General features: G+C 34.0%; 1 protein-coding gene across 4 annotated transcripts in view; it reads right to left on the bottom strand.

The window, feature by feature from the left end:
• The window catches only part of LRBA (LPS responsive beige-like anchor protein), a 779214-nt gene that overhangs the window by 215380 nt on the left and 538884 nt on the right, over positions 1 to 24950 (bottom strand). For all 4 annotated transcript variants that reach the window (XM_030916318.1, XM_010372523.2, XM_030916327.1 and 1 more), the window contains 2 exons: positions 17953 to 18070; positions 15532 to 15634 (listed from right to left, as the gene is read on the bottom strand). In XM_030916318.1, coding sequence (XP_030772178.1) covers positions 15532 to 15634; positions 17953 to 18070 — 221 coding nt within the window. The remainder of the gene's footprint in view (positions 1 to 15531; positions 15635 to 17952; positions 18071 to 24950) is intronic.

Genomic DNA, 24950 nt, shown 5'->3' on the forward strand with positions numbered 1-24950 from the left:
CTAGCAATCTACTCTGTGTCTCTAGTAAACCCACCTTTTCTAGACATTTCAGATCAATGGAATCATATATTAGTATGTAGTCTTTTGAGTCAGGTTTCTTTCACTAAACATAATGTCTTTGAGGTTTACCAATATGGTAGCATGTATCCATAGCTCATTCCTTTTTATTGCTGACTAGTATCCCACTGTATATAGAATACAGCACATTTTATCTAGTACATGGACATTTAACAGTTTTTGCTATTATAAATAATGCTACCATAAATATTCATGTATATACCTTTATATGAAAATACGTTTTCATTTCTTTTGGGTAGATTCCTAGGAGTGGAATTGCTAGGTTATATGTTGAGTTTATCTTTAATTTTTTGAGAAACCACCAAATTGTTTTCCAAGATGGCTATACCACTATATGTTCCAATTAACAAGGTGTAAATTCATCTCCACATCCTCGCCAATACTCGCTCTTGTATTTTGATTATGACCATTCTAGTTAGTGTAAAACAGTAGTTTTAATGTATGTTGTTAAGCATCTTTTCACGTGCTGATTGGTCATTTGTATATCTTCTTTGGTGAAATGACTAATCAAATCTTTTACTCATTTACTGAGCTGTTTGTATTTTATCATTGAGTTGTTAGAATTCTATATACATTCTGAATACAAGTCTGTGATAGTTAATTTTATGTGTCAGCTTGACTGGATTAAGTGACCTTAGAGAGCTGGTAAAACACGATTTCTGGGTATATCTGTGATGGCATTTCCAGAGAGATTAGTACTTGAACCAGTGGGCTTAGTAATGCAGACTGATCTCTCCAGTGTGGTGAGCATTATCCAGTCGACTGAGGACTGAATACAATGAGAAGGAGAAAGAGGGAATTCCCTCTTCTCCTCAAGCTGGGAATCTATATTCTCCTCCTCTTGGACAGCAGGAGCTCTTGGTTCTCTCTCCTTCAATTCTTCCCCCATCCCTCTCTCCTCAGACCTTCAAGCCTTGGGCTCAGTCATGGGCTCCCTTGGCCTTCAAATTAGGATTGAATTACACCACTGGCTTTCCTGGGTCTCCAGCTGTAGATGGTATATCGTGGGATTTCTCAGCCTCCATGGTCATATAAGCCAATTCCCATAATAAATCTCTTATATATCCATACATATCCTATTGGTTTTGTTTTTCTGGAGAATGCAGACTAATAAAAAGTGCTTTGTCAGACACACGATATATAAATGTTTTATCAGTCTGTGGCTTATCTCTTCATTTACTTAGTGGTCAATTTTGAAACACAAAAGTTTTACATTTTGGTTGAGTCTAATTTCTCAATTTTTTCTTTTGTGGATTATGCTTTTAGTGTTACATCTGAGAACTCTTTGCCTTTCCCAACATCAGAAAGTTTTTCTCCTACTTTTTCTTTCAGATATTTTATAGTTTTACTTCCCACATATAGGCCTATAATGTATTTTGAGTTAATTTTTTTGACTGATATGTGGTAAGCATCAAAATTTTCTTGTATGTAAACATCCAATTTTCTCCACCAATTGTTTAAAGCCTATCTTTTCCTCACTGAATTGTGTTGGCACCTATGCTGCAAAACAATTGACCACAAATGCAAGGATTTATTTCTGTATTGTCAGTTCTCTTCCTTTAATTTATATGCCTATCTTTGTACAATTACCACAATTGAGGACTCAGTACAATGAAAATGAGGAAAGGTGAATTCCCCTCAGTATCTTGATAACTGTGGCTCCAGAGTAAGTTTTGAAATCAAGGTACGTCTTCCAATTTTGTTCTTATATTTCAAAATTGTTTCGGTTATTCTAGGTCCATTCATTTCAACTTCCCAATTTCTCAAAAAAAGCCTATTAGGAATTTGATAGGGATTGTATTGAATTTATAGCTTTAGGGAAAACTACCCTATTAATTATATTGAGTCTTCTGATCCATGAATATGGAATATCTCCATTTATTAAGGTCTATTTTTAATTTCTCTTAAAAATGTTTTATACTTTTCATTGTACAAATCTTACACTTCTCTGATCTGTAAAGAGGGCTACTTTTTTTCTTCATTTCCAGTACAGATATCTTCAATTTCTCCCTTCCTTCCTCTCTTTCTTCCTTGTTGCACAAGCCAACATCTCCAATGTAATGCTGAATAGAAGTGGTAAAAATGGGAGGACATTTTTACCCTCCTAAACTTTGGGGAAAAGTATTCAGTCTTTCAACATTAAGTATGATGTCCATATTGGGAGCTTTTTGGTAGATGATTTTTGTCAATTTGTGGAAATTTCTTTAGTTGAAAGTTAGTTGAGAGTTTTTAAGCATGAATGTGTGTTAAATTTTCTCAAATGCTTTTTTTATGAAATGACAGTAAGGTTTTTCTCCTTTATAAATACTGGTGCACAACATAAATTGATCTTCAGATTTAAATTAACTGGCATTCCAGTGATAAAACCCACACGAACATTTTATAAATCCTTTATATATGCTGCTGAATTTGGTTTCCTAAATTTTATTTTAAAAAATTGTGTCTGTGTTCAGGAGGGAAATTGGCCTATGCGTTTTTCTTGTTAGTTTTCCTGTGGTGTCTTTGTCTGGCAATGGTACTGGGGTGACTGACCTTATAGAATGAGTTGCAAGTGTTTTCTCCCCTCCAATTTTCTGGATGAGTAGGGGAAAGATTTATATCATTTCTAGTTTAAATATTTTATTGCATTAACTAGTAAAGACAAATGGGTCTGGGCTTTTCTTTAAGGAAAGATTTTTAAATTAATAATTCATTTTCTTTATGTGTTATAGGTCTACTCAGATTTTTAATTTCTTCTTGAGCCAGTTTTGGCAATTCTGTTTTTCTAAGAATTTGTCCATATCATTTAAGTATCTAATTTGTTGGCATGAAGTTGTCCATGATGTTCCTTTCTACTCCTTTTAATTTCTGTAGGCTCGGGCTGGACTTGGTGGTTCACACCTGTAATCCCAGCACTTTAGAAGATTGAGGCGGGAGAATCACTTGAGCCCGAGTTCGAGTCCAGCTTGAGCAACATAGGAAGACCTTATCTCTACCCAAAAAAAAAAAAAAAAAAATCAAAATATTAGCCAGACATGGTGGCATGTGCCTGTAGTCCCAGCTACTCAGGAAGCTGAAATGGAAGAATGGCTTGAGCCCAGGAGTCTGAGGCTGCAGTGAGCTATAACTGTGCCAACTGCACTCCAGCCAGGGCAACAGAGCAAGATCCTGTCTCTATAAAAGAAGAAAAAGAAACAGGAAAAAAGAATAAAGATTCTATATGCTCAATAGTTATGTCTCTACTTCACTTCTAATTTAAGTAATTTGTGTCATCTTTCATGGTTAGGTTAAAGTCTGTCAATTTTACTGATCTTTGCAAAGAATCAGCTTTTTCATTGATCTTCTTTAGTGTTTTTGCTTTATGTTTCATTGATTTTTGTTATAATCTTCATTACTCATTTTTTTCTACTTGCTTTGCATTTAGTTTGCTCTCCTCTATTGTTTAAAAGTAGAAGCATAGGTTATTGATTTGAGGAATTTATTTCAGATACGGGTGTTTAAAGCTGTAAATTTTCACTTGATATTACTTTAGCTGCATCGCATAAATTTTGGTATGTTATACCTCTGCTGGATATAGGCATCCGAATTAGTAAGCTTCTCAGTCCCATGGGAGAAAGAGTTGCTGGCCACAGAAGTAATCAAAAGCACAAATAGCTACATGGCAGAATGTGTGAGGACAAAAAGAAAGATGCTCCCAAGCCCAGGTTCTGGGAGGTATATAGAGGAGGAAGTGGTGCAGACCATGGAACATGGAATCAAAAAAAACCAAAGCCCTCTCCACCACTACCACTCTAGCCACACAGCCTAAGCTCACTCCCTTTTCTGTACTTCTCTAAGCTTCTAACGGCAAAACAACATATCTCCTGGTAGCTGTTATAACCCCCGATATGCATGTATTAAACTCCTTGGTTAGTGCTCCTGTAGAAAAAAGAAAATGCCTGAAAACAAGTGATAGGGTTAGGCAAAACTCACAGTGAAACAGAAAAACTAAAATGAAAACTATTGGGTGGCACCTTTGGGCTGACTCAATATATTTTTGTTATGGCTTGAAACTGGTATCTGTGTGTATATGTTTGCATTGTAAGTGCTCCTGGGTGTCAGAAAGAATACTCCAGATCAAGAACAACAACAGGTAGAAAACTGGTAATAGGACTAACTCTCTTGCTGACTGCCATCAGTGGTGAGTCAGGATTTAGCACGATAGTCTCTACCCTCTCATGTCCTACTGGTTGACAAGTCAGAACACTTGGTCTTAATGGCCCTGACTTGTAGTGTTATCACAACCAAACCAAAAGGAGTAGCTCATAAATGCCAACAAAATTCAGGGTCTTGCTTGCCAAGTAAAGCTTCTTGATATTGTGCGGGCAAATTCACAACATTCAATACTCTGGAGGTCAAAAGCTGCTGTTGCTAAATGTGATGGACAGTTTTCAGTCTATGTCTTACTGATTTCTCATCAGATATTTTCATGTTTAAAAACTATCATCCCTTGGTGATATGGTTTGGATTTGTGTCTCCACCCAAATATCACGTCGAATTGTGTATTAGTCCACTCTCACACGCTATAAAAAAACTGCCTAAGAAAGACTGAGTAATTTACAAAGAAAAGAGATTTAATTGACTCCACATGGTTGGGGAGGCCTCAGGAAACTACAATCATGGTGGAAGGCAAAGAAGGAAGCATCTTCTTCACAAGGCAGCAGTTGAGTGGGGAGAACCGAGAAAAAATTAAACCATCAGATCTCGTGAGAACTCACTCACTATCACGAGAACAGCATGGGGGAAACTGCCCCCATGATCCAATCAGGTCCTCCCTTGACATGTGGGGATTATAATTTGAGATGAGATTTGGGTGGGGACATAGAGCAAAATCTTATCAAATTGTGACCCCCAGTGCTGGAGGTGGGGCCTGGTGGGAGTTGATTATATCACAGGGTAAATGTCCTCCTTGTTGTTCTCATGACAGTGAGTGAGTTTTCACGAGATCTGGTTGTTGAAGAGTGTGTGGCACTCCCCTCCCCGCTTCTTCCTCATGCTCTTACCATATAAGATATGTCTGCTTCCCCTTCACCTTCTACCATGATTGTAAGGTTCCTCTCCAGCCATGCTTCCTTATAGCCTGAGGAAACATGAGCCAATTTAACCCCCTTTCTTTACCCAGTTTCAGGTATCTCTTTACAGAGGTATGAGAACAGACTAATACACTTGGCATCATACTTTCCTGGGTTTCCTATCTTTTGAGCCACTCTTGTTTTTGCTCTTAGTGTTGTTGTTTTTTGGGGGGGCAGGGATGTCCTGTTTCCCTTACCTAACCTTTACATGCTGAGGTTTTCCAGATGCAGCCCTAGTTCCTGTTGGCATTCTACAATCTCTCCCCAGATGAACTCATTCCCTCTCATGGCTTCAAATTTCATATACATGGTAGTGACTCTCAATTACTAGGCCTTTCTTTTGAGCTCTCAACCTACCTGCTTATATCTAGCTTCCTATTCAACATCTCAATCTGGACATCTCTCAGGGGTTCCAATTTCAAGGACCTAAAATTAAACTCATTTTCTGTCCATCCACCTCCTCCCCACAACCCCAGCCATGGGGATGGAAGGATGTTTATACAAATACTGTTTGTCCAGTATTCCTAATCTCAGTAAATGCCACTGAGCAGCTCAAGCTGAGACTTGAGTATTGACTAAACATATTGAACATCTCCCTTTGTCATCACCCTCCAAATCGCTGAGTCTTATAAATTACATTTCTTAAAAATCTCTAAACAAAAATGTCTCTCTTCAGCTCTTATCAACATCACATATCATCCAGATGTCTTCAGTAGGCTCCAGTCTTATATAAATAACACCCTCTTCCTAATATCACTAAGTTCCAGTGATACTTGCTTTCCAACATTTCTTAGAACACTAGAAGCTCCCTGTCTTGCTTCAGGGCCTTTGCATATACTGTGCTTTTGTTCAAAGAATAGCTGGTTATATTTCTTCAAAGCAAAACTTAAAAGTCACATAGGAAGATATTCCTGGTTATCTTATCCAAAGCAACCCATCTCCACTCCACGAATCACTACTACAACACTCTAATTATATCCTTCCTGTCATTTATCACAGCTATTTAGTTTTCATGTTTGTTTTAAAAATGTATGGGTAAAATGATATCTATCTTGTACACTGCTGAGTGCTTGACACATTATAACTGAAAATCTATTTAAGAAACTGATTAATAAATTTAAGACTTACAGGCTGAGCACAGTGGCTCATGCCTATAATCCCAGCAGTTTAGGAGGCTGAGGTGGCAGGATCACTTTAGCCCGGGATTTTGAGATCAGCCTGGACAATGGAGCAAGACTGCATCTCTTACAAAAAAAAAAAAAAAAAATAGCCAGGCATGGTAGCATATGCCTATAGTACCAGCTAATGGGAAGCTGAGGTGAGAGAATTGCTTGAGCCCAGCAGGTTGAGCTGCCGTGACTGTACCACTGCAATCCAGTACTCCAGCCTGGGTGACACAGCAAGACCTTGTCCTTTTTTTTTTTTTTTTTTTAAAAAAAAAAAAAAAAAGGACATCTACCTTTAACTGTGGGAGAACATTACAAAACATTCCCAGGTATGAAAACATGTACTAGGTGTGATAAACAAATCTTTTCTAAACTAAAGAGAAAATTTGTTGAAAAAGACTTTTTAACTAACATAAGGAAATCTACCATGCTCCTCTGGGCTGCTTCTTCCTGAACTCTGAAATCCTCATTAAATTATAAAAAGTATCTAATCAAAAGCATTACTGGTATTGTAAGGCAATATTACTTCTAATCCAGAAGGATCACTTTATTTGCTCCATTTACATAAAAGTTGTGACCTGTGGTGGTTTTGAAATATATCCTCAAGGGGTGGAGCTTAATTCCCCTCCCCTGGAGTTTGGGCTGTATTTAGTGACCCACTTGTAATGAATACAATGTATCTGAAATAATGGTGTATAATTATCAAGAGTAAGTAATAAAAAACAAAACAAAACGGGGCTTCTGCTTCATTCTCTCTTGGATCACTTGCTTTGCAGGAAGCCAGCTCCCATGTCATGCAGACACTCCAGTAGCAGATGGAAAAATTGACTCGGTAAGGAACTGAGGCCTACTGCTAAGGAGCACATGAGAGATTCCTTTGACAGCCATCCAGCCACAGGCTGGCTGTAGCTACTACTAACATCCTAGCTGATGTCTGTACATTCTATCGCGATTGCATTTGTAATAGGATGCTGTCTTAAAATTTTAAAATAAACACTGATCAAAAGTAGCTCAAATCAATACCAAATTAGGTATGCTAAAAGGAAACTGTAGGTTTCCACTGCTAATATGTTTCAATCAATAGAAAAATCCCAGTGTTCGCTCTTTCCAGTTCTTAAATTAGTTAACTAAATTGTATTGATGATGAATCAATACCTACTATGAAAGGAAATAATTAGTAATTATGCTATTTCAATGTAGTCCCAGCACACAGGAAAAAAATGCATACGCCTACACTCTCCCAATACCCTATACCATGAGAGATAGTTTGCCGATTTAACATTTCTCTCAGATACTTATTAGGTTACTTTCAACAATATAAATGCTAATTATTAAGTCCATACATTCAAATACAAAACTAATATGTGAACTCTGATTTACCAGAGGTTACAGATACAGGTTTTAATTAAATACAGTTACAAAATCCTTAATCTATAGATTTAATATTATATTAAATAAAAAATTATATGATGTAATAGAGCAAAATCCAATCTTTTGTCAAAATGATTGAAAGTTTTAATCAGATTTACCATGTGTATATTAAATAATACTATATTACATACTAAAATGATTATAATAAATACTTTTTTAAAAAAGCATCACACGTACAGATGTAATAAGCACTTTTGGCTTAGGTATTTTTAAATATGCTTAAAGAGCTTATCTTTCAATAATCTTGATTGGAATATAATAATTTTTTATTTTTATTTAAACATTTTTACATAGATGTAATAATTGTACATATTTATGGTGTACACAGTGATGTGATACACATAAGACACAGTGATCAGATCAGGTAATTAAGACATCCATTATCTCAAACATTTATCATTTATTTGTGTTAGCAACAGTCAAAATCCTCCACCTAGCTATTTGAAACTATGTATTACTGCTAACCCTAGTCATCCTACAGTGTTATACAGAACTTTAGAATTTATTCCTCAGTCCACCTCTTATTTTGTATCCTTTAACAAATCTCTCCCTATCTCTCCCTCCCCACTACCCTTCTGATCCTCTAGTATCCACTGTTCTACGTTTTACTCATTGGAGATGAACTTTTTGGTAGCTTCCACATATGAGTGAGAACATGCAGTGTTTAACTTTCTGTGCCTGGCTTATTTCACTTAATATAATGTCCTCCAGGTCCATCCATGCTGCCACTAACGACAAGATTTCATGTTTTTTATGGCTGAATAGTATTTCATTGTGTACATGTGCCACCTTTTCCTTATCCATTTATCTGTTGTTGAACACCACTGATTCCATATCTTGGCTAGTGTGAACAGTGCTGCAATAAACATGGGGGTGCAGATGTCTCTTCAATGTACTGATATCCTTTAGTGTGGACAGATGTCCAGTAGTGAGAACTCTGGATCACATGGGAGCACTATTTGTGGTTTTTTGAGGAAGAGATATAATTTAATACCATAATATTTGTCAAATTTAAGTGTACAATTTGATGGGATTTGAATATATATACATATATATATATGTGTGTGTGTGTGTGTGTATATATTTGTGTAACCACCACCACAGTCAAGATACACTTTAAAAGGTCCCTCATAACCCTCTGCAGCCAATTCCCTTGCCCCACCTCCTGGCCCTTAGTAACCAATAATCTGCTTTCTGCCACTGTGTAGTTTTGCTTTTTCAGTAATTTCATATAAATAAAACCGCAGTCTACAGCTATGATGTATGAAGCCCATAATGTTTAATTTCTTTCATTTAGCACAACACTTTTGAAATTCATCCATGTTGTTGCATGCACCAGTAGTCATTTCCTTTTTATTTCTAAGTGGTATTTCATTTATTCCATTGTATAGAGGTACAGCAATCTGTGTAGCCACTCACAGTTGATGGGCATCAGAAATGTTTACAGTTTGGGACTAGAATAGAACTGCTATTAATATTTGCTTAAAAGTAAATGTGAATATGTATGTTTTCATTACTCTTGAAAATTGCCTAGGAATGGAATTAGTACAATATACATTAAGTTCCTAACGTATACATCCTCATTAACATTACACATTCTTTGTTGTTGTTTTTGAAAATCATGCTTGCTGAAGAATAATTTACACAGAGAAAAATTCATTATTTTTAGGTGTACAATATAATGAGTTTTCTAAACATAGAGAGTTGTGTAAGAACATCAATTATGACATGGAATATTTCCATGATCCCCAAAAGTTCCTCTTATTCTCCCTTGTATGCAATTCCTCCTCTTTTCCCATAGCTCCTAGCAATCACTGCTCTGTTTTCTGCCCCTAACAGTTTTGCTTTTTCCAGAATGTCATATAAATGGAATCATACAGCATGCAGTCTTTCGCGTTGGCTTTGTTCACCTAGTATAATATTTTCAAATTCACCTGTGTTGTTGCATGTATTAGTACAGTACTTCATTCCCTTTTATTTCTAAGTATTACATAGATTCCATTGTGTGGATTTATCACAGTTTGTCCATTTACCAGTTGATAACCATCTTGGTTATTTCCAATTTTTGTGATTATTAATATGGCTGCTATAAATATTCATGAAGCAGTCACTGCATGAACATATATTTTCATTCCTCTAGGGCAGGAGACCTAAAGTGAGACTCCTAGGATGTATGAGAAAATGTATGGTTAATTCTATATGAAACTGCCAAATTGTTTACAAAGAGGTCATACCACTTTACTTTCCCATCAATAACATGTGAGGTTCCAGTTACCTTGTATACTGCTCTTGGTATTGTTAGATTTTTAAAAAGTTATTCGAATAGGTATGTCATGGGATCACACTGTGGTTTTAATTGGCATTTCTCAGATGACTAATGATGTTTGGCTTCTTTTCATGTGTTTACTTGGTATCTATATCTATTCTTTGTTGAAGTATCTGTTCAAAACTTCTATTTTTTTTTTTTGTAGCCAGGTTATCTTGTTTTATAGCGTGTTTCCTACATATCCTGGATGTAAGTCCTTTATGACACATAAGTTGAACAAATACTTTAACCCAGTCTGTGGCATATATTTTCATTTTCTTAAGAGTTGGCATTTCGAAGCAAATGTTTTTTATTTTAATGAAATCAATTAAAGATTTTAAGAAATATTTACCTCATTCAAGGTCACAAAGATTTTTCTCCTATGTGTTCTTTCAAGAAGTTATACTTTTAGCACTTACGTTTGTCTACACTACATTTTTTTCTGTTACATTTTGAGTTAATTTATATGTAAAGTAACGGGTGAGGTTCTCTTTCTTTTTAGATATGGCTAACCAATTGTTCATCATCATTTGTTAAAAAGATTATTTTCCCCCTGGACATACCTTGACATCTTTGTCAAAAATCAAATTGATCATAAATGTTTGAGTCTATTTCTGAACTCTGTTACAGTCCATTGGTTTACATGAGTCTATCCTTAAATAACAAGCTATCCTAAAGAATGTAATTTTACATTAAGTCTTTTGTTTTTTTCTCAAAATTGTTTAAACTATTCTGGATTATTTACAATTTCACTTAATTTTAGAATCAGGTTGTCAATCTCTTTTTTTCCTTTTTTTAAATTAAAAAGAAATAGAGATGGGGTCTCCCTATGTTGCGCAGGCTGGTCTTGAACTCCTAAGCTCAAGTGATTCTCCCACATGGGCTTTCCAAAGTGCTGAGATTATAGGTGTAAGCCACCATGCCTGGCTATCTTGCCAATTTCTTTAAAACAGAAAGAAAGAGGCCGGGCGCGGTGGCTCAAGCCTGTAATCCCAGCACTTTGGGAGGTCGAGACGGGCGGATCACGAGGTCAGGAGATTGAGACCATCCTGGCTAACATGGTGAAACCCCGTCTCTACTAAAAATACAAAAAACTAGCCGGGCGAGGTGGCGGCGCCTGTAGTCCCAGCTACTCGGGAGGCTGAGGCAGGAGAATGGCATGAACCCAGGAGGCGGAGCTTGCAGTGAGCTGAGATCTGGCCACTGCACTCCAGCCTGGGTGACAGAGTGAGACTCCGTCTCAAAAAAAAATAAATAAATAAACAAAAAAGAAAGAAAGAAAGAAAAAGCCTGTTCAGATTTTGGATAGGGCTGCTTTGGACCTCAGATCAATTTTGGAGAAAACTGACATCTCAATAATACTGAGTCTTCCAATCCATGAGCATAGTATAGTACAACTCTCCATTTTTAAGTTTTAATTCTCCAAAACAGTTTTATAGTTTTCAGTGAGTAGGTCTTATGCATACATTTTCAAATTTATCTATATGTATTTATTTTTTGATAGTATTTAGACACTAGTTTTAATTTCAGTTTCTGATTGTTCATTGCTAGCATACAGGAATAAAACTGAGTTTTGTATATTGAACCAGTATGCTATGAACAGCTAAACTCATTTATTAGTTCTAACAGCTGTTGTTGCTTTTTTTTTTTCCTCATAAATTCTCTGGGACTTTCCACATAAACAGTCAAGAATATATGCTAAAAAGACTATTTCATTTCTTCCATTCCAATCAGGATGGTCTGCAGTTCCCATTTCTTGAAATGTCTTTGCATGCATTTAGTGTTCAGGTAATGCTGGTCTCATATAATGTTGTTGGCAATTTAACCTCCTTTTCTATTTTTCACAAGAGTTTGTGTAGAAATGGTATTATTTCTTCATTAAACATTTGATAGAATTCATCTGAACTACAAGTTTTCTCTGAGGTAAGGTCTTTTACTACAATTCAGTTTCCTTTGTAGAGCTATTAAGGTTAACTATTTCTTCATTAGTGATATTTGATAGCTTGTGCCTTTCAAGGAATTTATTTCATCTAGGTTGTCTAATTTAGTAGCATAAATTTGTTCATAATATTTCTTTATTTTTCTTTTAATATCTGCAGTATCTGTAGTGATGTTCCCTCCTTTATTCTCGATATTTTTGTGTCTTCTCTTTCTGCATAAGTCTTTACTAGATATTTACTATTAATACAAAATCAATCTTGTCAAGAGACATCTTTTCATTACATTGATTTTTTCCTCTATCATTTATTTTTACTACTTTTTTCTTTCTTCAGCTTACTTTGACTACATATGCTCCTCTTTTTTCTCACGTTCTTCAGACTGAAGCTAAGATAGTTGATTTTAGGCAATGATCCTCTCCTCCTTCCCTCCCGTTTCCCCTCTCCCTTCTTAAATAAAATCATTTAATGCTATAATTCTATACTAGGCACTTCTTTACCTTCATGTTAAACATTTCTATAGGTTGTGCGGTTATATTTTCAATTAGTTACAATACTTCCAATATCCCTTGTAATTTCATCTTTGGCCCATGTTTTATGTAGAAGTATGTTAATTTCCAAATACTCAAGAGATTTTCCAAAAACCTTTCTGTAACTGATTTCTGGTTTGTAATTAACCAGAGATCCAAGATCTCAATCTTTCTGAACATTTTGAGGCTTGTTTTAGGACTGAATATGGTCAACGTGATAAATGTTCCATGTGTATTTAAAATGAATGTATTTTGTGCAGTTGACTAAAATGTTTTATACATGTGACATAGATCAAGGTGGTTAATAATGTTCCAGTCTTCAGTACACTTACTGATTTTTTGTCTGCCTGTTCTCTAAATTACTGACATAACAGGGAGAGGTTGTCTATATTTCATTCCACTTCTATCCATTTTTGTCTTATGAATTTTGAAGTTCTATTTTTAGATGTATGTACATTTAAGATCATCGTTTTGATGAACTGGCTCTTTTATCATTATGATATGTCACTTTTTCCTCTGATAATATAATGCCTTGTTTGGTAATTTGGTAATTGTTATGGGTTGAATTATGACTCCTTAAAAGTCATATGCTGAAGACCTAACTCTCAGTACCTCAGAATGTAACAATTTGCAGAAAGAATATTTTCAAGTTAAAATGAGTCATCAGGGTGGGTCCGAGTCCAACATCACTGGTGTCTTTGTAAAAGAGGGAAACCTGGACAGAGACATACATAGAGGGAAAACAATGTAAAGAGACATAGGGAGAAGAGAGGCATCTAAAAACCCAGGAGAGAGGCCTGGAACAGATCCTTCCCTCACAGCCCTCAGAAGAAACCAACACTGATGAAAACTTGATTTTGGACTTCAACCAACTTGTGGTACTTTGTTATGACAGCCCTAGAAAACTAATATAGTAATGATATGACTAGCTGGCTGTTTTTATTAAGGTAGTGTTTGCATGGTATACCTCTGTTCTGTCCATTTACCTTTAACATATAAATGTATTTATATTTAAATGGGGTTTCTTGGTTGCCAGAGGCAGAGGAGTGGGAGAAATGGGGAGATGTGGTCAAAGTGTACAAACTTTTCATTGTAAGATGAGTAAGTTCTGGGGATCTAATGTTTAATATGAAGATTATAGTTCATAATATTAAACTGCATATTTAAACTGCTAAGAGAGTAGATCTTTAAGTATTCTCACCACACACACACACACGTAACTGTGAGGTGATGGATATGTTAATTAACTTGAATGCAGTAATCATTTAACAATGTATATATGTATCAAATCATCATGAGGTAGACCTTAAATATATATAATTTACACTTGTGAATTATAACTCAATAAAGCTGGAAAAAAATACCTACTGAAAAAGAAAAAAAAGAGTTGGTTTCTTCTAGGCAGTACATAAATGAGTATTGCTTTTTTATGCAATTTGGTTTCTTCCTCCTTTAAATTATATAGCTTAGGCAAATAATACTTCAAGGTAGCAAAATTTTTTTATTATATTATTTTATAAACAAGACATTGGTCATAAAACTTCAAATAAAAAATACATAAATAACTTCACCACAGCATTTTTCATAACAATGAAAACATGGAAATAAAGCAAATGTTCACCAATGAGGGAATTAATCAATTTTGGTATATTCATATTTCAGACTATTAGCAACCAATAAAAATTATGATTTTTTTGTCTTGTATACATCACAAAATAGCTAATTTGAACAAATTAATTTATCCATTACCTCATATATTTATCATTTTTTGTAATCTACTCTCCACAATTTTTTTTTTTTTGTATTTTTTTTTTTTTTTAGTAGAGACGGGGGTTTCACCGTGTTAGCCAGGATGGTCTCGATCTCCTGACCTCGTGATCCGCCCGTCTCGGACTCCCAGAGTTCTGGGATTACAGGCTTGAGCCACCGTGCCCGGCCATAATCTCCACAATTTTTAAGAAAACAATACGCTATTACTAACTATAGTCACTACGCTGTAGGATAGATCTCTTCAACTTATTCTTCCTAACTAAAATTTTGTATCCTTTGACCAACATCTCCCCAGTCACCCCACCCCTAACCTTGGCAACCACCATTCCACTCTCTACTTCCATGAGTCTAACTTTTTTAGATTTCACATATTTAGATCACACAATATTTGTCTTTCTGTGTCTTGCTTATTTCACTTAACAAAATGTCCTCTGGGTTCATCCGTGTTGTTGTAGATAACAAGATTTCCTTCTTTTTAAAGACTGAGTAGTATTCCATCGCATATATATACAACAATATTTTCTTTATTCATCAGCTGATGTACACTTAGGTTGATTTCTGTATCTTGGCTATTGGGAGTAATGTTGCAATGAAAACAGTAGTGCAGATATCTCTTTGACATACTGTTTTCATTTCAATTAGATATACACCCAGTAGTGGCATTGCAGGATCATGTGGTATTTCTGTTTATACGTGTGTGTACCATTATGACATATATCATGTGTGTGTGTATATTTATACACACATATACCATTATGATATATATTATATATGTATCTTTGAAAAGAATAGCAATTATATCTATATCTATATACATATAAATATCTTTCCTGAAAGGTTAGTATTTAAACTTTCCATAAAAGAGATAAATAGTAAATCTTACAAAATACATTTTTCTTGGGGTAGGGTTAAGTAATCTTTTATTTAATGATTATTTGCTAAATATATACTCTGCTAGACACCATACCATACACTAGGGAAAACAGTATATTATAATGCAGTTTAGTCAAAAGAAAACTTAAAACAGTACATTATAATGCAATTCAGTCAAAATAAAATACTAATAATCATTATTTACTATGAAACATAAAACAGAAAGTTATAAATTTTGAAATAAGTGAGAACACTAACACAGATCAATGTTAATAAGAATATAAATACTGGTTAATTAATACAACTATTAAGATAGATCACTTTCCCTAAGTTTCTCATATAAAACAGTACCTGGTTTGAGGCAATCCAAAACTTGTTCCAACGCCAACACGAGGTAGATAGTTAACCACTTTCTTTACTGTTGCAGGGTCTGGGAAGTTGAACATTACAGCAACTACAACAAATAATTTTTAAAAATCAGAACACAGTATAACTTCCCTTCTGGAAAACTGACTCCTTGGTCCAATAAAATATTTACTTTTAATTCAGGTATCTATTATAATTCTTACTACATTCCTTTTATATGGTATATATCAAGTTTTAGTATTAATATGCCAGTGGTAATATTCATTTCACTTATAAACTCCTTTACCATAGACAGTTCTTTCCTAAATACTATTAGGAGTTATAACAGTTGATGTTGCATTGATGTGACATGAAGTTGAGATTATGAGACATGATAATAATAATGATAATGATAGCTGAGATAATGTGACATGAAGCTGCAACTTTAAATTTACAAAAATGAATTTTGGCAAGTCAAAGGTATTTCTAGGAATTTCTAGAAACAAATGTTAAAAATTTAAGTTCATATAGTTAAACAACTAACACTAAAAAACCACCAATATAGCTATGAAATAATCGGTTACATTTATTTCAATCATTTTTAAAACAGTCTTTTTACAATGTCTATATGTTTATCTTTCATATGTTCAAATGAGCAAATGTTCATATAATCCAAAACAATGTGTGACCTGAAGGAAAATTTTTCCTCTGTGGTTAAAAATCAAATTTAAATGTTTTCTCATCCTATTTCAATAATTTCACATACATGAGAATACCAAGAAGTATATGTCAATATGTAAATATATTTAGCATATAAATGTTAATCTATGAGAGTAATCTATAAATTTTTACCCATCTTAAAGAACATGAAAGTAAAATCATACAATCATGAGAGAGTTTAGAAGATATTCATTTGGTCAGTCATGGAATTTTAACTTCAATATCAGAATCATATGTAAGCTACAAGCACTCATCTAGAAGATGGTCCTTCTTCTCTACCAAGCCTTAAAAAATACTTAAAGCCAAAAAAAAAAAAAAAATTACCAATGTTGCCAAAATTTTTACACACTAGCATTATCAACAAGTTTTAGGTATTCAGGTAAATAAGTAATCAATCATTCACTAACCACCTACAACATATTTAGTAATGTCATTTATATACACATACACATAAGAATATATACACACACATAAGAATATACATAATATATAATACATATTATATATGAGAAGAATATATATTTAATTACATACAAGAATATATAATTATCTATATGAATATATATTATATATATTATCTGTGTGTGTGTATGTATACTTTAAATAAGCCTCCTTTACATATCCACTATTACACTGAATTCAGGGCGAAAAAATAAAGAGACCAAAAAACCATCATAGGTTATGGCAGATGGTCAAGGCCATGAGGTAAAGGCAACAGAAAAACACACATATAAAAACAAGCATGCATAAGAAATTTCAAAGAAAGAAAATGAATGAGGATGAGCAAGTAATAAATATTCTAAGATTGAAGCCCCTTTGGGACAGCAAGGATGCGGACTGAAATAAAGTATGAAACATTCCCTTGATTATTTGCCTAGAATAATGTTTACATTAGAAGAAGAGGTATGTGCCAGGAGGAGATCAAAAAGGAAAGGGAAAAATATTTTCCCAAAGAAATTTGTGTTCCCTAAAGACAAATAATTTCATAAAGGAAAAACAAGATGTGTGTGTGTGGAATATATGCAGGTATGTGTACCTTTAAAAATAACCGTCAAACCTTGTATATATAATACAAGGAATATGTACAATAAATCAGTAGGTTTTACATATATTCCATTGTATGCCTCCACCCATACCAAATGAAGCTTTTCCTTCAAGTTCAACTTGTCTCCCCTTCTTGTCTTAATGGATTTCACCAAGTTCCATTGTAAAACCACAAATTAAATTTTAGTTCAATTTTCAAGAATGATGAAATACAGAGCAAACAGAACAGTTCAGTATCATTTTCTCATGGTTCCTTTATAAACGAAATATATCAGACAAGAGATTAAAAAGATGTTAGAATCGTTAAATCATCCTCTCCTCTCCCCCAAATGCAGCCACCTTCCAGAAGGAATGTAAGCATCAAAGCAATGCTCAGGACATCAAAATTCCTCTTCAAACCGATTAAATGGTTATGTATTCCTTATGTTTATAAAGCCTTATATCAATTTGTGATATGGCAAAAAAAAAAATTACAAATGATTCTATTAATAATCAAGGTGGGAAAAAACCATGAAGAAGCATTTGGTACAAAAAAAGAGGTCACTAGAACAGAGGGTAGGCTACAAATTACTATCTAAATTGAAGCAATATGGTATGTTCAAAAATGAAATCTTAAAGAGATGGAAGTTAGCTCTGTAACAATGTACTTCTGTAACATATTACCTCTGTTTGCCATAAAGATCTCCAGGGCTGTATTTTGCAAAAGATAACGACGAGAAAAGATAGATCGTATCTCTGTGAACAGCCATTTTCCATGCAGCCCTTCTGTATAGGCCAGGATCTAATGAGGAAAAAAATAATCCCAGGTAAGTAACAATACTTGTTTTTTGTTGTTGTTTCTTTCCCCAATTAAAATAGAAAAGACCCTATTAAGAAAAATAATTTTTAAGAAAAAGGATTTAATAGTTACTGACATAATTTGGAGATGAAGAAAATAAACTAATTTATGGAAAAGATGTTTAAATAAAAAAGCAAAGTAAAATTATAAAACATTTAAGTATATATTTGGGCTTTTAAAAACAATGATATAATCTACTGCTTCTGAGGAAATACATATTGCATCATTTACTGATTGATTTTTAAACCACATTATGAAACATGAAACTTCAGATAAAATCTTAGAAACAAAAAGACCTCAAAAGAGGCCATATATGCTTATAAATCAAATACACAATTCAGTTTCACATGATTATAATTTGCCCAATAATGCTTTTACATACATTATAATACAAATATATTAAGTTCATAACTTTACAAAATTACACTTTTAAGGTCACTGTTAAGGCAACAGTCACTCATTCAGAAAGTGCAAAGACTATATAGAGGTTAAGTATCATTTTGTTAGCTAAAGCTAAACACAAACCTGCAAATGAACTTAGCATAATCTCCCTATGGGGTAGGTGGTTGTCAGAGTAACTTGTTACAATTCTTGTCATCCCAAGTGACGGACAGAGTTGCTTAAAATGCTTTGCCAATTCAAAGTAATCCTGTCTTTAGTCCTAAGCCACTTTGTTGCTTTGTTATTCAAGTTTTGTTTTTCAAAAAGTTCATTTCAAAAGCTTAATTGTGAAAACGTTAAGGGAAAACCAGACTCAGCATTTCTCTACACCTGTACTATACATAATACATAAGAAAATGAGATGCCTTTGCTATCAAAACCTGATATTCTATGAAAGCAAATTAAGTTAAAAAATTAAGATATATCTCTCAAAAGTAACCACTATTAAAAATTACAAATGAAACATCTGATTATGATACTGCATTGTAGGAATAAAGATGGGATGAGCGAAGAGGAAAAAATAAAGAATAGTAAAAATTTATCCTTCTCAAACTGTTTTTTCTTTACTCATTTTCATTTTCAAAATCCTAATGGCAAATAAATCTACATTCTTCAATGCAGAATGTAGTTTTTTGGGGGAAAAAAAGAGTAATAAACCTTATTTAAGTCAGTAAGTACGTATTTCAGTCTTTCTACAAAAATGATTCTATTTCTGACACCATAGCATCTAGAAATAAAACGGATATAACTCTAAGGGGGAGTGTTTCTTGAAAATACAAAACAAAAAGTTCAAAGGACAAGATAATCATGCATGCAGTTTTGAAATGGATGACAGAGAAATCCTATTAATTCAATAATATAATCAAAACCTATGTAAAATAAAGGTAAATGAACAGGAAAAGAGAGGACAAAATATTAATATTACTCTCAGAGATTGCATGTATCCCTTTCGCTCACTTTGATCAGACATGCCACCAGTTGGTCTATGGCCCCAGAGTCTTCAGAGGCCTCCATTTGTTCTCTCTTTTATTTTTACCTCTGAAGTCTACTATGACCAGAGGACCCTTTGCCTCAAAATTTTAAAATATAAATCAGATCACATCATTCCTATATTTAATAGCATCCAGTGACTTCCCATGACATATATAATAAACTCTTAAGCTCTTTATAATTGCATAAAGCCTCATATCTGGGACTGTCTGATGAGCTCAACTCATTCTTCCTCAGGGCCTTGTTTTGTCCTTGTTTTCCACTCTGCCTGGAATGTTCTCCCAAATCTCCACATGGTTCAATCAGTCTCACATTTAGACTTCTCCTCGTATGTCACCTCTGCAGGGAAGCCACAGGATCTAAACCCCAGTAACTCTATTAACAACTCATCCCACCCCAAACTTATCAGATTTTCTTCATAATACTTATCACTACCTGAAATTTTAAACATTAATTTAATTTCTGAGACAGGGTCTTATTCTGTTACCCAGGCTGGAGTGCAGTGGTGTGATCACAGCTCACTGCAGCTTCAACCCCCTAGGCTCACATGATTCTTCCATCTCAGCCTCTCGAGTAGCTGGGACCATAAGCATGTGCCACCACATCTGGCTAACTTTTAACATTTTTTTTTGTAGAGATGAGGTCTCACTATGTTGCCCAAGGGGGCCTTGAACTTCTGGGCTCAAGTGATACTCCTGCCTCAGCCTCCCAAAGTGCTGGGATTATAGGCATGGGCCACTACAACTGGCTACTAACTGAAACTATAATATTTGCTTGCTAGTCTATTGCCTCTTCAGCACTAGAATACTAGAATCTAAGTTCTATTAGAGCAAAGACTTTGAATATACCCTACTTCCAATGCCTAGAAAAATATCTGGCACAAAGTGGCAATTTTCAGATTGACTAAATGAATCAATGTATGGCAACCTTCACTTCATATTTGACCCGCATGATATTTTAACAAAATTTCACATGGTTGAAAATAGTTGCGAAAACAGATATTTGCAAAAATATTCGTATTTCTGTCTTCTCAAGAAAAACTAGGGTATCTGGCAAACCTGCATCTATATGCCACACAGTAACAACTGGCAATGCACTCTCCATTTTGGTACCATTTTCACTTCAATTATTATTATTCACTAATGTAACGTGAGCATTCACTCATTTACTATTATCCACCTAGTTTCCATTGGTACTTGAGTTTGCTACCCTGGATTTACCAAATATTAGAGAATCTAATATATGTTCTGCAACATTTATAGTCCAGTGTATCCATAAGAAAAACAAGAGCCAGGGCCAGTGGCTTACACTGCTAATTGCTGAGCTTTGGGAGGCCAAGATGGGAGGACTGCTTGAGGTCAGGCAACATAGCAAGATGCCATCTCTACAAAAAATTAAATAATTAGCTGGGCGCGGTAGCACACACCTGTAACCCTAGCTACTCAAGAAGCTGAGATGGGAACATCACTCAAACCCAGGAATTCGACGGCACAGTAAGTGATTGCGCCACTGCACTCCAACCTGGGCAAGAATACGAGATCCTGTCTCTAAAAAAAAGAAAAACGAGGCCTAGACATGTTAAATATATGAAACAAAATTCCTTGTCAAGTTAGTGGCAGAATCTGACCTATTCCCAGGTTTTCTAATCCAAAAATAGAGCTTCCATTGTATATGCCACATTGCCACATTTTTAAGAAAGGGTGAAATATCTGTTAAACTAGAACCCAACTAACTGCTTAAAATTTTCCTTCACTTGGGTTAAAGAGGGAAGAGGAAAATCAAAGGAAAACAAACAAAAATCTTTTAAACTCTTTGATAAGTTAGGAATATCACACACTGCTCTGAAAATTCTACCCTTTGTATCTATAGAAATACATAATAACATCTGTTGCTCATAATAGTGAATCCACTCATTGCAAAGTCATGATCATACAACTAAAGATTTAATCATATTCTAGATTACTCCATTTACTAGGAGAAATGAGTATACTACAGCATTGTTATAAGATTTTTAATGTACTGAAACAGTTTTGTGATTAAACAAAATATACCGTTTATATTCCATTCCCTTAAACAGTATGGTTATTCAAAGATCTGCTTGAAACACAGCAAGTGTCATAGTCCTTTAAAATCTGTTTTATTCCAATGTCAGAAATACTCAGTAGTAGGCCAGGCGCGGTGGCTCACACCTGTAATCCCAGCACTTTGGGGGCCAAGGCGGGGGGGGTCACGAGGTCAGGAGATGGGGACCATTCTATCTAACAAGGTAAAACCCCGTCTCTATAAAAAAAAAAAAAAAAAAATAGCCAGGCACGGTTGCGGGCGCCTGTAGTCCCAGCTACTTGGGAGTCTGAGGCAGGCGAATGGCGTGAACCTGGGAGGCGGAGCTTGCAGTGAGCCTAGATCTCGCCACTGCCCTCTAGCCTGGGCGACAGAGCGAGACTACGTCTCAAAAAAAAAAAAAAAGAAAAACACTCAGTAGTAAAGAAAATGACATAAGCTCCATGCACCTTCTACTCAGTAACCTTATAAGATCATAACACTTTGCCATATTATTCTATACATCCATAAGCAAGTGATAAATGCATTACAGACAGTGTTAAAATTTCACATGCATAACCCTTCCAGATCCCATTTTCCTCTGTCACAGCCAATCACTATCCTTGGTTTTAAGGTTATCATGTATATGTACTATTCCTATATGTAAGTTTTTATACTATTAGTACATACATATCCATAAATAACATACATCACTTTGTATGTTTTCAAACCTGATATAAATGGTAACATACTGAATGTATAATGATATGCTTTTCAAGTTAAATATGACAAAGTCTAATGAAGTTTTAAAACAGAGAAGAAAAAACAGCATGAGAGAAAATTATTTAAAATTGCCAAATGTGTTAAAAATTAAAATCTTACACACAAAAAAACTAGCCTAATCTTTAAAAAATTAAATAAAATTCCACAATTAGGGCCAAAAAAATTGAGATTTAAAATAGAAACTAGTAATCTCTTAACTAAGGAATTACTAGCTGAAATTTATATAATAATATTTCTTTAAGTGTTCATTAGGAAAAGGTGTCAGTACTGAAAAGCAGCTGAGGCCTAACTAAGCAAGGGGTTCATTTCTTATTGGAATAGTATAGGCCTGGTCTGAGGCTTCACTTCAAAGTCTCTAGAGTTCAATTAAAACTGGATTAGGTAGAAACAGACCCTTCTTTGGGACTTTCTGTTCACTGAAACTCTACATACACTGACAGCACCTTAGACAGAGGTCTAGCCCTCCAGTGAATCAGTTGCCATAGAAACTGTATCATTACCACTGCTCTGCAGTTATGACCTCAACTCCTGAATTGCTTGAAATCTTTACTCTCTTTGAATGTTTACCACCTTGTTTTATTATTGTTAGTATTATTAGTAAATTAAACTTTCAGTTGTTTTAAATAATTTGTTTCAAAGCTAGTTTATTAACTAAATGTTGAGATAGTGTGTCAGAGAGGAGAGAAAGGATTTAGTATTGAATATATAGATTATATACACACATAAATAATCTATTTACTGTAAAAAATCAAACCTATCTTCTTTAAAAGTTTTATTTGAAAATTGTGCCTTATGAAAAGGATATATTATTTTTCCCAAATAATGCACATATTTTTTCCTTCTGTCCTAGAAAAAGTATACTATTAACACATAAGAAAATTTCTTTACTTTGTTGCACTTATTCTTAGTAAAAGTAAGGCATTTTTTACTTTCCCTTTACTAGTCCATTTGTAAAAGCTTGTAAGTTTATTCAAATAAAACTCTCTTTTGTTTTCTTATCCTCATGAAAGAACAAAAACAGAAATCAAGATTCACTGCCCAACTATATACTCTTATTTATTGAATACTAGGGACTTTTAAAAAGTAGATTTAAAAGAGTTAAAGCCAATCCTTTTATTATTATTATTATTATTATTATTATTATTATTATTATACTTTATGTTCTAGGGTACATGTGCTATAAAGCCAATCGTTTAAGTGAATAGAAAGGGAGGTTTTATTTAAAAAAACAAAAAACAAAAACTATCCTTTTCCTTCTGAAGGGTAAATATTAAAAAGTGACAAAATGTTTTACCTCAAAAAAAAATTTTTACATGAGAGCCTGCATATATAACATCAATAAAAGGTATTTTTAAAATTACTATTCCTAAGGTTTAAAACTAGCATAGCATATCACTATGCCAAATATTTCCCAATTTCTATAGTAATTTTATTTTTTCAGATAATTCCAGATTTCTGAAGATTTTGGTGTTAAGAATAAAATCAGGTAATATATATCAATAATAATATTTAAAAATTCACAACAGAAACATCTCCAAATCCTATGGATATATTTAACATCAGAAAAAATGTTTTTAGCCAAATATACAAAACATAATCATACCATACATTAAGCAACAACACAATGGCTAAGAAAGTCTAGAAAATATTCACTATATCCCATTTTATTGGAACATAATTATATAGTCACAGGTTTATACTTTAATAAGGAAAAGTCAATTATTTGAACCACCTTTAAAATAAAGATTATGAAAAATACTTTCATATCGATTCACCACTAAATATATGTGCAAATATGTTTTATGTTACAATAATTGTAATTTGAACAAATAGCTTAAAGTAATTTTAATCAAGTATTTTAAAGTTGCATCACTATTATTAACATAGTTTTTACATTTTGCTATAGTTTTCTCTGAAAGTAGATATCAAAGCATAGCACTTAATTTACTCTAATAATATTGAATCCTAGTTGGTTCAAGGATTTACTACATCACCAACCATATAACTTTTAGTTTGAAATTTCAAATATACATTCTTTAAGTAAAATTTAAAGGTCTTTTTTGATTTTGACAATGACATATAGTTGACTCTGGTGGAAAATTTAAGATGATAATTTTCTTACTAAATGTATATCCATGAACACTTAGAATGTCCCCAAACTTCAAAAAACAACAAAAATGAAAGTCATACATAAAAAATAAAATTACCTCTTAAATTAATTGTGTTGTTATTTAATTTTTTTCATCTAAACAGTATATTTCCCTTCTGGTTTCAAGTACCATGATGTAGTACAGTATTCATAGTGTTTTCATGGGTGACAAATTCAATTAAACATATTCATTACTCTAATGTTCTACTTGGCAGTTTTAGTCAGTATGAAAAATTAAAAATATATAAATAAAATGCTATGTGACCTTTGTATTGATTGGACTAAAATGGCTTTAGCCTGGGTGTGGACGATGGGGCAGCTGGGAGGGGCAAGAGGGGAGCCGACAAACACACACACTCTTATGTTTTCTCTTCCAATTACTGAGGGAGATGATAAAACCACAGCAAATGATGTATCAGC

The sequence above is a fragment of the Rhinopithecus roxellana genome, chromosome 2, assembly GCF_007565055.1.
Source record: "Rhinopithecus roxellana isolate Shanxi Qingling chromosome 2, ASM756505v1, whole genome shotgun sequence".
Classification (NCBI taxonomy): domain Eukaryota; kingdom Metazoa; phylum Chordata; class Mammalia; order Primates; family Cercopithecidae; genus Rhinopithecus; species Rhinopithecus roxellana.